We start from the raw sequence: 16,248 nt of genomic DNA on the forward strand, positions 1-16,248 counted from the left end.
CACACGCACACGTAAAGAAGAAACAAAGCGATCTGAAACCACAATCTAACCGTACTTGAACACGTACCTGGTATCGCACGGATAAGTGTCAAACGATGATAATTACCAATACCCCCACATTACCGATTGTATCTACCACCGCGGAAAACGTGAGTGTATTTTTCTGTTAGTGGCACTGAGACCGGCCTGTCGATAGCACCGGAGTTATTTCACCTATCAGCACTTTTCGGCTCAGATCAGCGGTGATAAGCCTGACACGCGTGGAATTCGATATCAAGAAAATGTATTAAGTGAACGTTCTATTGACACAACTGCCACATCGATCATCACGTGAGGAAGTTACTTTCGCCGACACAGACGCGAATAATAAATTAATTTCGACGGCAGTTATTAACACCTGATACGAACTTTCCCTATTGTATCGAGCCGTGTAGTAGTAAAAGAAAAATGATTTGCTCATTTCGAAAATAATTCATGCAACGATATAGAGATGCTTGTTGAAATTTGGTGAATCTTCAATCTAATAAATGTATTTGAACTGTCGATAACCAATGTGACATAAACTATTAAATAATTTAACTTTAGTGATTTTGTCAAATTTTTCTCACTTCACGATAACAAAGACTCTTTATGAGATTAAGAACAATTAAGAAAGAGGTGACAAGAATGTAACTGTGAACGTGTTCTAGAAGAAATACATATGTCTACAGTGGAACATTTTAAGTTTTATCGTATCTTGACGCATGATTATAAAGATAAGTTTTGACGCAACGAACGGAATCGTGAAGCACAAGAGGCAAGTATTTCCGGTTAAATTAATTATATGGTTATCAGTAAGTTTTTGCCACGTGTCAGAAGAATTGTAATTCTGAAAAATGCAAGAATACAAGTGACTTTGTTCTGAGTCAATATATCGTTAAATTTTTAGCGTTTTAACATGTAGAGTCATATAAGAAACCATAAAGTTCTTTTGCGCTTTAGAAGCTTTGTTAATAATATTTATCTTCTGATAGAGAACATATCGATACAAGTTGAGATTAAATATATTAAAATTTACTAAATTGTTTGCGTAAATTTTGCAAATCGTTCATATAATGTATAAAACAAATATATTTTTTTAAATATATAAGAATTTTATATAATAATCTCCTTTTTATCGTAACGTATTACTTACTATTAATTACTACAAAAATGATCAATTTTAAATTTGCAAAAAACAGAAAAATTTAAATTGATATTATTGGAGTTATCAGAGAGATAACATAACGTTTAAGCAAATATGGTAATTGCTTTAACTAATTAGTTATTGTAGGGGTATTTAAATATAAGCTAAATTGTATTTCTTGTTTTGCTGAATATAGTGGATATTAAATATAGTGGACATCCAAATAAATTATTAGCGTCCGTTATCTAATGATAATAATAATATTAAAAAAGTGGATGGTAAGATAAGAAAAAAAAACGCACTTACTCACTTAATTAAAACATACGAACAAGTAACAGTAATGCAATCACGTTCAAATAAATTAACAATAATTTTTAAAAATTAAAAATTAAATTTACAAAATTTATTAAATCATTCTTGCAGCAACTATGTATTATATAGTTGCTGCAAAAATAATCTAATAAATAAATGCAAAAATTCTGGTGTTTCAATCTTTTTTTTTTTGCAGCAACTGTATGTTACATAGTTGCTGCAAAAAAATATTAAAGCATCAGAATAATGGAACTACACTTGGAAACACTTATCATGGTTGTTAAAAAAATTAAAGTGCAACCAGTGAACATGATAAAAGCGACAGACCCGTGATAAAAAGCCATTATTTTGCAGATAAGAATATAGAAAATATAAAGGCAGACACAGAGTCATCGATTATTTGCGAGTTAACAAATTGATCTTCTTATAAAATTCTTAAATTTTCGATAAAACTAATATTAATTATTCTTTAAAACGCTCTAGGAAATGAATAACTTTCGAATTTTTACGAATATGTTAAAACGATTGTGGCAACCACAGCTTCATGGAACAATGTCTTCGAATATAATGTCATATATAATAATTGATAAACATATATATTTGAGCATTTATATATAATAATACCGTTGAAATGTTATTTATGTAGTTATTGATGTTAAAGTTAAAGTAATTTAAAGCATCGTTGGATTAGGTGTCAAATTGTCATTGAATTTCTAATTATAGTGTTACTAAAATATATTGAAAATTTTACACGTGTATAACTTTCGTTGACTAACATGAGTATGCAAACTGGAGACATTGCTAAATCAATGTATTGGTTCACGTCAATATAGATAAATTTTATTATATTATTTGTAATAAATAACTATTCTGCGTTCACGCACACAAGCTTTCATTTTCAAAACGTAATAAACTTATGCATATAATTAATGCTACTAATCGTTAATCAATATAAAACCTATAAATATTTATTTCTATTTATTTATTATTTAATATGAAAAAGAGCGTATATATACTTAATTATTACTGCTTTAATCATCGAGCTACACATATAGAGCAGCATTATTATATTTTTAACTTCTAAATCTTCATAGATTCATATATTGTTTCCAATTTACACAAGACACTATTTTATTTAATAAGAGTATTATTTATAAAAAAACAAATTAGTATAAAAATCAATGTGTATGTAATAAGATTTTACGATTTTCTTTGAGTGTAAATTATTGACTTTTTATTTGAGTAATTTTATACTTAATCATTTTCATTGCCTGGTTCTTAATAAACTTAGTTGTAATAAATTATATCTTTTTGCTTATTCTGGAAAAACAAAATAATTATAAATTAGAAAATGCTTAATTCTTTGAAAATTTTTATTTTCAGTTCCTTGAGAAAGATTGACTAAAAATAAGCAGATATTAATATTGCTGCAACAACAGGAAAAATGAAATATTTTCCTTGAGATTATTTTATTTTTCCTTGAAAATTACAGTGAGGTATTTGCAAAAGCTCGGAACAAAGAGCACGAAGTTAGCCTTATTAATGGAAAGAGAATAGACTCATTAGATAAGATGCTCGCGCGTCACATATATACCTGTTGACATTGCTTGTCCCTACTCTCTGTTATCGGCTAGATAAGATTTCTGCATCTTTGTCGAACTTGAAGCGTCAGTCGAATACATGAATTCGTACAGTGCAGCTCTGTCGTCGTAGCTGAAAAAAAAATCTATCTTTTACCGTTCCGAAATTGCGCAAACTGAAAGTACATAATTTTCCTTGATGTTTTTCCGTTCTTTGAAGACGGAGTCTACGAATCATTCTTAATTCATTTCGAAACATTTCGAACATCAACCTGAAGGGTGAGTTTCGACAAATGTATATAGCGCGCTTTTCCTTAAGTTCACTTTATCAAAAGTCAAAATTTGACTCTTTGCGGGCATACTTTTATCCGTGTGATTAATTATCTAATCAATCCACGGAAACGCCGATTCATATTTCTGATACCGTCTGAGACTGATGAATTTCAAGATCGACATGCATTCCGACGTTGATAATCGAAAGAAGACAATCAAGTGATAAGATTTCCGTCATCTCATCAGTGTCACAACTGAGCTCATAAATATTGGATTGTTAGATAACCTGATTGTGCAATCTTGCAAAGTAATCGAAATATTCTTTTTTTTTTGCAAATAAAATAAATTATATTTATATTATATTTTCTCCTTAAAATTTTTTTTTATTTTTTAAAGAGACTCACATTTATAATCTTGAATCTTTCTTTAAAAATGCGTCAGCATTATACTTATTAAGTGTAAAAATTATATTTATGTTTTTATATTGTGAAAACTTAATTTCTATTATTTTCAATTTATAATTAATTAGTATTGTATATCAACAATTATTAAATAAAAATAAAAATCTATTTTTCCCCCTCAAAAATGCTAATTATAATAATTACAGTTATACTTTTATATTTTATCATTGATACATTTCTGTTTATCTTGAGTATAAAATAATTTGAACGATAAGTGAATGATAAGCAATGAATCGGAAATAATGATTAACAAGAACTCACAAAAAGTAACTGTCTTTCAAAAAAATAAAATTGTGCGTAATTCGCACGTGTCGTTGTCACCTTAAGAGATATAATTACAATCGTATATATGTATGCACGAGTGAAGTTAATTAACCTTGTCGAGACAGTTGATTAAACGCGTTTGTAATAAAGAGCTTATGTATGTGGTAAAACAATGTTGCTTTAATTGTCCGCGATTTAAAATAAACATACAGACCTCTTTGCAAAAACATATATATCGATAAAACATTGGGCAACGTTTAGCGCATTAATGGTTTACCATCTTAACATTATATATAGCCCGTATTACAATCGTATTACGTTATAAAATATTTGTAAGATATAAAAATAAACGTACCGCGTGTAAAATAGTAGAAATTGAAACAGGAGACTAAGTATGCGCGCAGATATGAAGAAAGAGTTTTTACATAATTATCGTAAGACATGTAAAACTGTAAAATGTATAAAAAAGACATTAACATTTTAAAGAGTTTGGCTTTTTAATTTGAATTCAGATTATTCATATATTTGGTTTCTCACAGATAAGTTTAGAAATTTGCAAATTTGCATATTTCGAAATTTAATCTTTAACATATGGAATAAAGCTATTAATATTAATTTTAGTTAAGCAATATTTAATAAATATTAAAAATAATTAATTATGAAAAATAAAATAATAAAATGTTTAACTAGAATAAATTACGAATTCAAAATTATTAAAAAATTTTGTGCAGTTGAGACAAAGCACTTTTGTATTTTAAAACATCGTGTAAATCTACTCAGAATATTAAAATCCGGATAATCATTGTTCGCAAACAGTACGTTCGATCGTTTTTTAAAGAGACATAATTTCTGCTGACAAACGTTTTAAAGTTCAGTCTTTAAAAATCGCTATCTTATTCTCGTTACAGGAGTTGTTCGCAACCGCGACGACCGCGCTGTTAAACATCACACCGTGTATTTTCCGTCTGATGGAAACCGACATCGAGCGTGCATTGTGTAACAAATTATAATATCATTGCGTTTATTCTCGGCGTTTCCGCAACTTGTACGACCTCGTAATTTTTACATAAACAAGTTTAAAAAAAAACCGAAGCAAAGGAACTGTCGCATTATAGTCGACCGTATAGCTACATTGTTCCATGTCGAAGCGCGAATTACAATTATCTCCGAGACTTGAATTCCGCGAGCCATTAACGCTGTATGATCGCCATTTCAGGAGAACAGGAAATGTCATTTCGTATTAAGAGTGTGGAGCGGTAATCTGACAATCGTTTTCGCTCTCGTTTTCCTTATCTTGCATGTTTCTGATCAGAAAAATATAATGAATTTTACACAAAATATACAAATATAAAAGACTTATTATATATTGAAAATGCGAAAAAGCGCAGGTAAGTATAATGAATAACAATCTTACGCAAGTAATGTATGACTAAGGAAATAACAATGAGTAACTGAATAAATAAAAAATGTGTTTGAACTAGAATTGAACGATTTCTAAATGCAATTGGACTTTTTAAAGAGAAAAATCAATTATAAAATTATAAAATTCTGCATCGTAAAAACGGTATCATATATTTAAATTCAACGCGTACAAATAAATTAAACTTTAGAAAGATTCTTAAAACAATCATTTTAAATTATCAAGATTGACATTACTGAATTATATATGTGTAAATATAAATATATTTATACACATTTATCCTATGAATTTATTGACAGATAAATTTTACGGCTAACAATTGATCGCTTAAATGTACAGAGTGTCTGTTTATAAATATTTCGCAAAGTTACAAGAAAATTTAATAAGAGAAATTTGCACGGCTTTAAGTTGCACTGCTATAAAGTGCATGTAAAAAAATTTTTTTACTCGTGACTTTTTCAAGTTAAGTCATTTTTATTTAGTTAAATTAAATCTTAATTTTTTTGTAATGAAATAAATTATTTCTTGTAATATTCTACATAAAAAATTATAAAAATATTACAGCCAAAAATTGGAGTTTACAAAATTTTTATACTTTAATTTGATATAATTTTACACAAACTATGAAATATCTTGTAAAATATTCATTTTCCAATTATATCTTACCTCGATACTTTTCTAAACAGAATGAGAGGATTTTGGAAACTGATGTACACATAGATGATAACACATAGATGTCTTAAAAAAAATATGTAACTGCTCGTTGCAAATTTTCTTTTAACAATTAAGTATGTATTTTCTTCAAAATTGATTCATCTCATTATTTTGTGCATAAAAGTATTAATGTAAGATATCGGAAAATGAATATTTCATATGTCATAGTTTATGTAAATTACGTTCTAACTTTTTACGCAGAATATTAGCAATCAATTTATTAAAAAATTGAGGTAATTCCATTTAAAAAAAATGAAGATGGCTTTTACGAAAAACTCGAAAAAGTCACGAATAAAAAAATTTGTTACATGCACTTTTTAGCGAACTTAAAGCCGTGCAAATTTCTCTAAACTTTCTGGTAATTTTAACCAGCGAGATATTTGTTCGGACATTTATGGACAGATATCCTATATATCGAAGTTTATATTACTACGCTATAACTTTTTTTATCGCAGTCTAACTTTCTTTTCTTCAGAAGTTGTTTTTTTTAATTATAAGAGCTGAAACGCTTTCTTATTTTTCCTTTTACATATTAAAACATTTAATCAATTTATATATTATTACACGATACCGGAAATGCAAGACTTTCTTATCTTTTATTTTTTAAAGTAGAGCACATGACTTGTCCATGCAAATAATAAATAACGATAATAAATCGCTTCGTTAATTATGATTATATAACTTTTACAACTCGATGCGCAATAAGCTCTGTGGCTTAAATTCAATTATTTCATAACGATGTAACCACGAATTATTTCTGATATAATTTTATATTTGCACGTTTTTACTAAAGTAGAAAAATATGATAATAAATTTGATAAATTTTTTAAAAACTTTCTCGTAGAAGATCACTTATTAATTACAATGATTAATCACACGTAAAGTTTACTGTGTATATCGCGACAAATGCATACTTGGCGAACGTGCTATAATTAAGGTTTAGGCAATCGTTTACACGTTTATGTTTAATCAAATACCGTTATCATGATCCCGATATAGTGTGTAGTCTGACCTTGTGTCTTATAACGAGATCATGCATCATTAAGGAACTGTATAACGCTTTGCTCGAAAATTGTATGAAATTCTGTTACAAAAAAGATATCTTTGCAACTTGTTAAAAATTTACTAATACTTAGATAATAATGTTAATATTCTTCATTTTTATATAAAAGACTTTTAAAATCTTGTAGAATATATGTTATAATAACATATATGTTATACATAACAATGCTGCGTATAATAATTATAATTAACGTATTCGATAATTAATAAATTTTTCTTAGTGAATAAGCATCATATTTCTTAAAAACCACGCATTAAATTATACAAATAATGATTTTAGAACATAAATCTTTATGAAAGGAAAAACTTTATGAAAGGAAAAAAATCTATAGATTAAAATTTCTTTCTTAATTAATTTTATATATTTTCAAATATATTTTTTATTTTTACTTTTAAATATATTTTTAAAATTTTTATTTCTTTATTTATTTTTTATTAGTTAAAAATATATTTTATTCAATATTGATAAAAAGAAAAGAATGAGTCATTTCACATTCTTTAGTACGAAATAATACTAACGGTAGAAATATATTTAAAATCTCATGAATAGTAAACGCTTCTAAAAAATATTATCTCAAGATTCTTGTATTGTTTGCATATTGGTGATAAATGAAACGACATTCGCGCGATTCTCGCCGAATAATATTCAAAGGAAGATAGATAGATTAGAATAGATACAGTAGAACAGATACAATATCGCGCGTACCATGCAAAATATTGCAATAAAACTGCAATAAAAATAAATTGTTGAATTGCATCGCGACAAAACCAACAGCGAGATGACGACACGACGCGTGGCCTGGATTATCGAGACGCTTCACAAGAGATAAGCGCGAACCTTGTTACGAATCTTTTCTGAAAGAGAGCTACTGAACAGAACATTCGAGTTGTGTAAATTATGTGAGTTTTAGTCTCTTATTGTTGGTAAAAAATTACTATGTGAAAATACTTGTTAAAATCGAAAGTATTTTTATCGTCACAACTCGAAATAATTTTATACATGTACAGAATACACATATTAATCTGATTTTATAAAACATACTAGATGAACATAGAATTAAATAAAATTTCTTCAGTCAAAATATTTTAAAAAATTATACATTACTTTGGCACTGATCTTTATCAGATTGAATTTTTTAGATACATTTATTTAAATATATTTATAATTAGCAATTATGAAAAGAAGAAAATTTATTATTAAAAGTAATTCAATCTATTCTACAGGTATAGATTTATAAGTCATTAGAAGATATTAAAAAATATCAAACACGATAATGCAAGTTCATAATTGCAAATAACATTTATGTAAAATATTACAGTATGTATATTTTAAAATTTTCATACCCAAAAAAATTACTATAGTCATGAAATGAAAATCTTAACGAGGAAAATAATCAAACTTCGTGAAGTCGAGAATATTCTCATCAGGAACATGTGCTAATGCATTATGACGTCAAGGTACAATATATCACGTGCACCAAACACCATTAGCATAAGCATGTGACTGGTGTGGAATCGATTCTCGCATCGAGAACGAATAGTCGCATAAAAGCTGTGTGTCACGAAAAATGGAGTAGTCTGATGAACATAATTCAATTCGAACGAGTTGAAATATTCGACCAAGGAATAGATTATAAGTAATTACTGATTATAAGTAATCTCATAAGTAACAAGCGATATCGAAAAGTGATTTTTGTTAAATGCCCTTAAAGAAGAAAATGTGACGCGAAAGAGTGAGTGATTCACATAATCCTTCTAGAATCTTTGTGTATACTTTATTTGCAATTATAATCAGACTAATGAAATGTAATAAAACGTTACGAGATATTTTAATAAATAAGACTACACATATAACGCTTTAAATATCAGATGAGATTAAATTAATTATTCTATAAACTTTTCACTTGATTAAATTAATTGTCTTGTAAAAAAATGACACCTATAGCTAATAATGATATCGATAGGAATTACTTTTTATAATTAATATAGGAGAAGATGAGATGCAATAATGCATTGATAAAACAAAGCATTAAAATGTTTATCAAATTTCTTTCACTCACGTTATATCTCTATATTTTATATTTCATAAAGATTTTTATATAACAAATTTTTTATCATTAATATTTATCTATATTGCAAATTTTCTCTCTATGTGCACTGTATTTTTTATTTTTATATCTATAATATCTATTATATTATTTTATATTTATATTAATATAAATTTCTATTTTTTCTTTCGAATGAAATAAGGCAAATTTTAATTGCTTTACTTATAAAATAATATTATATTATAATATTATATTTAAAATTATATGTTTTCTTTTTTCAGGTGTCAAAAGAATTTGCTTTGGACATGTATTGGACGAAGATAACATGAGGTTTTCTTGCTTTCCAAAGGCCACTATCTTTGGGCAGAAGGGTAGCATTAATGTTACCCCTCCGCCGGGCTACGAGGAATCTAATGCCTTCACTGTAGGCGTTGTAAGTCCTATGTAATATATAAATAAATCACTAATTGTTAAGAAAACATAATTTTATAAAAATAAGAAAAGAGCGCTGTAGATTTGTATAGTTACGCTCTTTTAGTTTGAAAGAATTCAAATTTGTATTGATTTTTAAATTTTATAAAACACGTAGAAAAACTAAATTATTGTAAGTTATAGATATAATTGTAGATAAAAATCTATAATTATAATTAATTTTAGAATATAAAATCTTCAAATATGAATATTAATAAATTGATGAATTAAAAATTTTTATTTTTAGAGATATATCAATAAAAAGTTAAAGAAAAACACAAACGATAAAAGTTTACTTTATAATGTTAAATCAAGCAATTCTTAAAAATTATCTTGTATGATTTCAATTTTCATTAGATACGTCCAATACCCGGCACCCATTCCTCTTTTACCCAGTATTCTGCCCCAACCATAAATGGCAATGGTCCACCATCGTCCACATCATCCACATCATCTACAAGCTCTACGGCATCATCGCTACCATCACAGGCCAATTGTGTCAATCAACTTCCCACGCATTCAGAACAATCCAGATTAGAAAATGAAGCTGCCGCCAAAAATAATGAACAACACGTGAACAATCCAAGGGGTGGTGTCATCGGAAGAACGCCGACGCCACCCTCGGCACCAACGCCCGTATACGAAAAGGATGCCAGGTAATCACATAATATATATTTAAAAATATTAATATAATAAATAATTGTAATTAATAGCAATAATTATTAGCAATTACTTAAATTAACATAACAGTGCTATAATTGATAAAAAATAAATTTATAAATAAAATATTAATTTTTTATTGTAAATTGCGTAATTATTCTAAAATATATGGCCTGTATATTTCTTCAGTTAATTATCAATATAATCTTTTCGATAATTTATAGGAGTGCGAGACAAATTAAAAGGGCCATTTTAGAAAATGAATTCCTGGGTAATCTCGAAGAGAATCAAGTTGAGGCACTCGTCTCCGCTATGTATCCCAAACAAATTCCAGCTAATACTCTAGTCATCCGGGAAGGTGACATAGGTATGTATACATTAACTGTTATGTATTATTATATAATGATGATTAGAACAGTACATTGCTAATACTCTATAACAAAGTTATATGTTAAATATTAATATACGCAATCATAAAATATATATATATATATATATATATATATATATATATATATGTATATACGTGCATATTGTTTGTTCACAGGTTCGCATTTGTATGTATCCGCGGAAGGAGAATTTGAAATTTATGAAGGAAGCAAATTTCAAAGACGCTTCGGACCTGGAATTGCATTTGGAGAGATCGCTCTATTGTACAATACAAAAAGACTTCGATCTATCAACGGTAAACAATAAGAAATGTTATCAAAGTCTAAAAATTGTAAAACAGTGAAAATAATTTATTATAATTTATGATTAAATATTAAATTCAGATATGCTCTGCATACATAGATCGTAAAAAAGCAGCAGCTTTTTTAAATTAATTTCTTTGATTTTATGTTATTTCAGTAAAAACAAATGGAAAAGTATGGGTATTGGACAGATCAGTATTTCTCACTATAATGATGAGAACAGCCCAAGAGCAACTGGAAGGCAATATTCGGTTTCTCCAACGCGTTTCCGTTCTCCAAAAGCTTCCCGAACCCAAAGATCACGTCCTGGCGAAAATATCTGACCTCATAAGAATAGTAATTAAAGATATTAAAAAGATATTATTATGTCACTTCTCTCTAATATTATGATATAACATAAGAAAGTTATAATATTTTTTTATAGGAATTTTTCCCAGCTGAAGCAAAAATATTGCGACAGGGTGAGAAAGGTGAGAAATTTTATATAATTAGCGGTGGTAATGTACGTATCACTAAGGATACCGAATACGGAGGCGAGGAGGAACTCGTGGTCCTCGGGAAAGGAGATTATTTTGGTGAATTGGCTCTCTATGATGACGGAGGTGAACGACGTGCTAACGCAATTGCGCTTGCACCTGGTGTCGAATGTCTGACATTAGATAGAACGTGAGTTCAATAAGTATACACACAATTTATTAAAAAGGAGCAACAATAAATTCGCGTTTACTTTATTTCAAAGTAAAAAATTTAATTAAAAAAAAAAATTAAAATTTAATTATTTAAAATAAATAAGTTAACTCATAAAGAGATCCTCTTATATATTCATTTATCTGAGATACATTACGAATATTTTTTTATTTTGTTTACAGAAAAATATTCACGTTTAATTAATAAATAATGATTCAATAAGAGTGTGTTTTCATCTATTGAAAATACAATATTACAATAGTTCAAAAAAATTGCCAGGTCATTCTTGAATTATCTGGGCAGTCTGGACGAAATTCGTAATAAGGACTGGTTAGCAGAGTATGAGAAGCAGAAACGTTCATTGACTCCGAAAAAATGGACCAATGAGTATGCAAGTTTGACCTTAACCAACCTTGAGACGAGAGGAACATTAGGAGTGGGTGGATTCGGTCGCGTCGAACTAGTCACACTTAGATCTGATCCAAACAAAAGTTTCGCTTTGAAGAAACTCAAAAAGAAGGTCATGGTCGAGCAGCAACAACAAGAGCATGTTTTAAACGAGAAATACATTATGCAGGCATGTGATTCGCCATTTATATGCAAGTAAGTCATAAAAAAAATTTGGTATCGTATAATCGGTATAATAAATCAAGATTGAAGCCAATTTATAATATTATAACACTAAACAATGAAAATATAACTATTTATATAAAAAAATTCCGCAACTTTTAGTTTATCAATAAAATAAATATTGTCGATAAAATAAATTTTAATTTATCATTATCAATAAAATAAATAAATTTTAGTTTATCATAAAATAAATAAAATAAATATTGTATAATACATATTTTCATCAATCTATGAAATGTTGTGCTATATCAAATTGTTAAATTTTTTAAACATTAAATAATTAAAATATCATAAAATTTATAATAAAGCTTTAAAAATTAAAACGAGATATATATTTTCTCACAAGTTGTAATAGTTATATAAAAATTTTGAATAATAAATAAAATCATACTAAAGTCTCTGATTGAAATTTAATATAATTTTACATCTATTTAGACTTTATCAGACATATAAGGATACCAAATACGTCTATTTCTTGATGGAAGTATGTCTCGGGGGAGATGTATGGACCACTTTACAAAAGAGACGCTATTTTGACGATGCCACAGCGCAATTTATGGTTGGTTGCGTGGTAGAAGCTCTCGATCATCTCCATTCGTTAAATATCGTTTATCGAGATCTCAAACCCGAGAATCTTATGCTCGATATGCGCGGTTATTTAAAGTTGGTGAGACACTCGATTATTAATTCGATTAGTTTATAATTATAAGAGTATTATATCAAAAGTATAATATAATAAATTATTTAAATGTCTTATCAATTAATAACTTAAAAAAATGTTCTGCAATAGGTGGACTTTGGTTTTAGTAAAAAAATTGGTCCAGCCAAAACATGGACGTTTGCTGGCACACCCGAGTATGTCGCACCGGAAATTATTTTGAATAAAGGACACGATAGGTAAAACATTTAAATTTGCCTTTATGTTTACTATTTAACTGTTACTTTGCTTCAATAATTTCTAATATATATTATTGCTTCTCGTTTCGAAAGGGCGGTAGATTATTGGGCCCTCGGCATCTTAACGCACGAGCTTCTTATCGGTAAACCGCCTTTCCGAGGATCCGATCATATGACAACTTATAATAAAATTTTGAAAGGAATTGAGGTAATCGGTATACCAGGTACTGTCAATAAAAACGCTAATAACCTCATTAAGAAGCTACTTCGTTTAAGTCCCTCAGAACGATTAGGTTATCAACGAAACGGAATACAAGATATCCGCGATCACAAGTAAGTTTTTAAAAACATTTTTTTATAAAGAAGAAAAAAAACAATACAAACATATTTAAAAATATTTTATAAATTAATAAATATATGTTTAATAACCGTTTAATAAACGTTTTATATTTAAATAAAAATATTATTTATATAGGTAAAAAAATACTTTATAAAATTTTGAAAGAAAGAAATATTTCATATATATATGTAATAATCAGTCAAAATTAAGTCAAAGATTTAAACTAAATGATAATACGAATTTATAAATATAATTCCTATTTTTATTTTTTTAACAGATGGTTTTCTGGATTTAATTGGCAAGCACTTCAAAGATTAGCTCTACCGGCCCCCATTGTACCAACGGTATGTTATCACGATTTTACGTCCGACCAACTTTTAAGCTAATAATAACTAATCAAGCAACATGCACTGCTTTAATTTTTTCTTAACATTTATGAGAACAAATCTTACATTGATATAAAAATTTATTTTATTTTTATATTTTTAGGTGCGGCATCAACTCGACACACGGAATTTTGAAAGATATCCACCAGACCGTGATATTCCACCAGATGAATTTTCCGGTTGGGATATCGACTTCTAAGAATAAATTATTGATATAATAAAATTAAATAATAGATACAAAAATAACACGATATATTTTGATATAAAAAATTTTCTTGACCGTTTATTTTAATAATCAAAATAAAAAATATCAGTCTTTTACTGTCATCAAAAAAATAATATGATAAAAATACGAAGATAATTGTATCGATAGAATTTCAAGAGAAGAATAAGCTACATAAATGAATTAACGTCTGCTAATGATTTGTAATATCAATTATTAATTAATTGGTAAGTAGTATTTTTCACGAAAAATATTTACTTTAAATTTCATGTGTGTGTAATTTATTCTTTTATAAAATTATCCAATTTTTTCTTCCTAACATTATTTTTTAAATTTGTAAAAAAAAAGTAATTAACACATAAAATATTACCCTAATTAAAATATAATTAAAACAATATTGCTAATTTATTTATGCAATTATTAATTTTTTCCAATTCTTCCATGTAATAGTAGGTGAATAATTTGTAAAAAGTTAAAAATGTAAAAAATTATATTATTTTTTTATAAGCAATTGTTGAGATTTTGGTGTACCTTTTATATAATAATTAGAGAATATATATATTCTTCTAACGCGATATTCCGTTTTTGTACAGAAAAATCAATATGATATTGCGTATATGTACGTGTGTATGCTTGTGAATATATGTGTGTATATTAATGTATTATATTATATACTTTCTTAACAATAATTTTAAATAACGTAGTTTGAATTTTATTTACGTAAAATATGTTTGATCATACGAACCATCAACACATATTTGTGAAGTAATAATGTCACATTTTGAAATAAATAATTTTACAATTGTTATCGTATAGGTATTATACATTGCTTATTTTTCCTCCTTTTAAATTGTCATTTTTAAATAATTTTTAATATTTATAAAATAAAGAAAATTTAATGCTTACTTTTTATTCAAGGTAATTTAAAAAAAAGATTACAAATTAATATGGTACGCATTATCAAACACACATACACACAATTTACAGCTTATCTCGATGTCGATAAAAATTTCACTATTATCCCGCAAGATTTTTCAACCGTGAAAAGAGAAATTCAATAGCATTAATCAAGATTTATATTATAACAAAGCCAGGGTCTTTGAAGTACAGGTTTTATACATACATATTGATATTCTCCTGCAATCCATGTGTGACAAGTCGACTCGGCGAAGGCTGCAACGATGAAATTCTATCGATGCGGTCGTGAATACGAAGTACAGAATATGGAGAATTCATTTTTATGCACTTTCTTTGAACTTTACACAGGAAGGTTCACTTTTGCATGCACTTTTATTCAAACTAAACGGCACGAAACATACGTTTCACCCGGAAACAGCGTCACTACTACCGGCCACTACTACGTATCATTTAACGATTACAACCCTCGCGAGCATTATCTTCATCTTTATTTAATCTCGTTGGTCACCGGAAATTAAACAAAAAGATGAAGATGATGCTCGCGAGCGTTGTGATGGTCAAGTGGAACGTAGGCTGCATTAAACTTTCAGCGCGCGCTTTCTGGTACCCCTGGCGCCCCTCGCTGCCAAAATATTCAGTGTTATAGACATACTTCTCGCCATTCATGTAACGAAAATTTATTCCAGAGCGATAAATAAAGCAATCTGCTGCTTTGATGAGAATTTTATGAGATTTTCGCGATGCTTCTTAAAACTTTTTTCACTCTAGAAACGACACGAAATGTCCCAAGAGCTACATCTGTGCGTTAACTTTCGATGCACGCAATCTGACCTTTTTACAATATTTAATATGATAGACACACTTTCCGATATTCTCAACGTATCAAAATTGATTCAAGAGTGAATATCAAATAACCATTTGCTATTAATCTTACGCTTTACAGTCCTGGCGATGCCTTCTTTTGAATTTCATGCACATGAAACGAAGCGAGGTGAAACGTACGTTTGGCGGGTCTCCAACTGTTGTTAGTCATACGTCATTATGA

At 28.0% G+C, this 16,248-nt stretch overlaps 2 protein-coding genes across 5 annotated transcripts in view; one reads left to right on the forward strand and one right to left on the reverse strand.

Annotated features, from left to right (window-relative positions):
- Positions 1 to 15,536, reverse strand: part of LOC140666249 (uncharacterized) — a 308,424-nt gene extending 292,888 nt beyond the window's left edge. The window contains exon 1 of the mRNA XM_072893224.1: positions 15,409 to 15,536. Within this exon, the coding sequence (XP_072749325.1) occupies positions 15,409 to 15,521 (113 nt within the window). The 5' untranslated portion in view covers positions 15,522 to 15,536. The remainder of the gene's footprint in view (positions 1 to 15,408) is intronic.
- LOC140666246 (cGMP-dependent protein kinase, isozyme 1-like) lies at positions 158 to 14,485 on the forward strand. Of its 4 annotated transcripts, none has more exons than XM_072893208.1 (13): positions 158 to 796; positions 9,581 to 9,732; positions 10,128 to 10,426; positions 10,655 to 10,797; positions 10,978 to 11,115; positions 11,280 to 11,458; positions 11,547 to 11,788; positions 12,089 to 12,412; positions 12,875 to 13,106; positions 13,230 to 13,336; positions 13,430 to 13,669; positions 13,954 to 14,020; positions 14,166 to 14,485. In XM_072893208.1, the coding sequence occupies exons 2-13, from the start codon at positions 9,625 to 9,627 to the stop codon at positions 14,259 to 14,261; spliced, it is 2,175 nt and encodes a 724-aa protein (XP_072749309.1). In that variant the 5' UTR covers positions 158 to 796; positions 9,581 to 9,624; the 3' UTR covers positions 14,262 to 14,485. The 4 variants fall into 4 exon arrangements, with proteins under 4 accessions (XP_072749309.1, XP_072749308.1, XP_072749311.1 ...); XM_072893207.1 differs by lacking the exon at positions 158 to 796 and adding an exon at positions 3,139 to 3,336 and having other exon boundaries at positions 14,166 to 14,484; XM_072893210.1 differs by lacking the exon at positions 158 to 796 and adding an exon at positions 8,644 to 8,888.
- Positions 15,537 to 16,248: the final 712 nt, after the last annotated feature.

The sequence above is a fragment of the Anoplolepis gracilipes genome, chromosome 5, assembly GCF_047496725.1.
Source record: "Anoplolepis gracilipes chromosome 5, ASM4749672v1, whole genome shotgun sequence".
NCBI classification, from domain to species: Eukaryota; Metazoa; Arthropoda; class Insecta; order Hymenoptera; family Formicidae; genus Anoplolepis; species Anoplolepis gracilipes.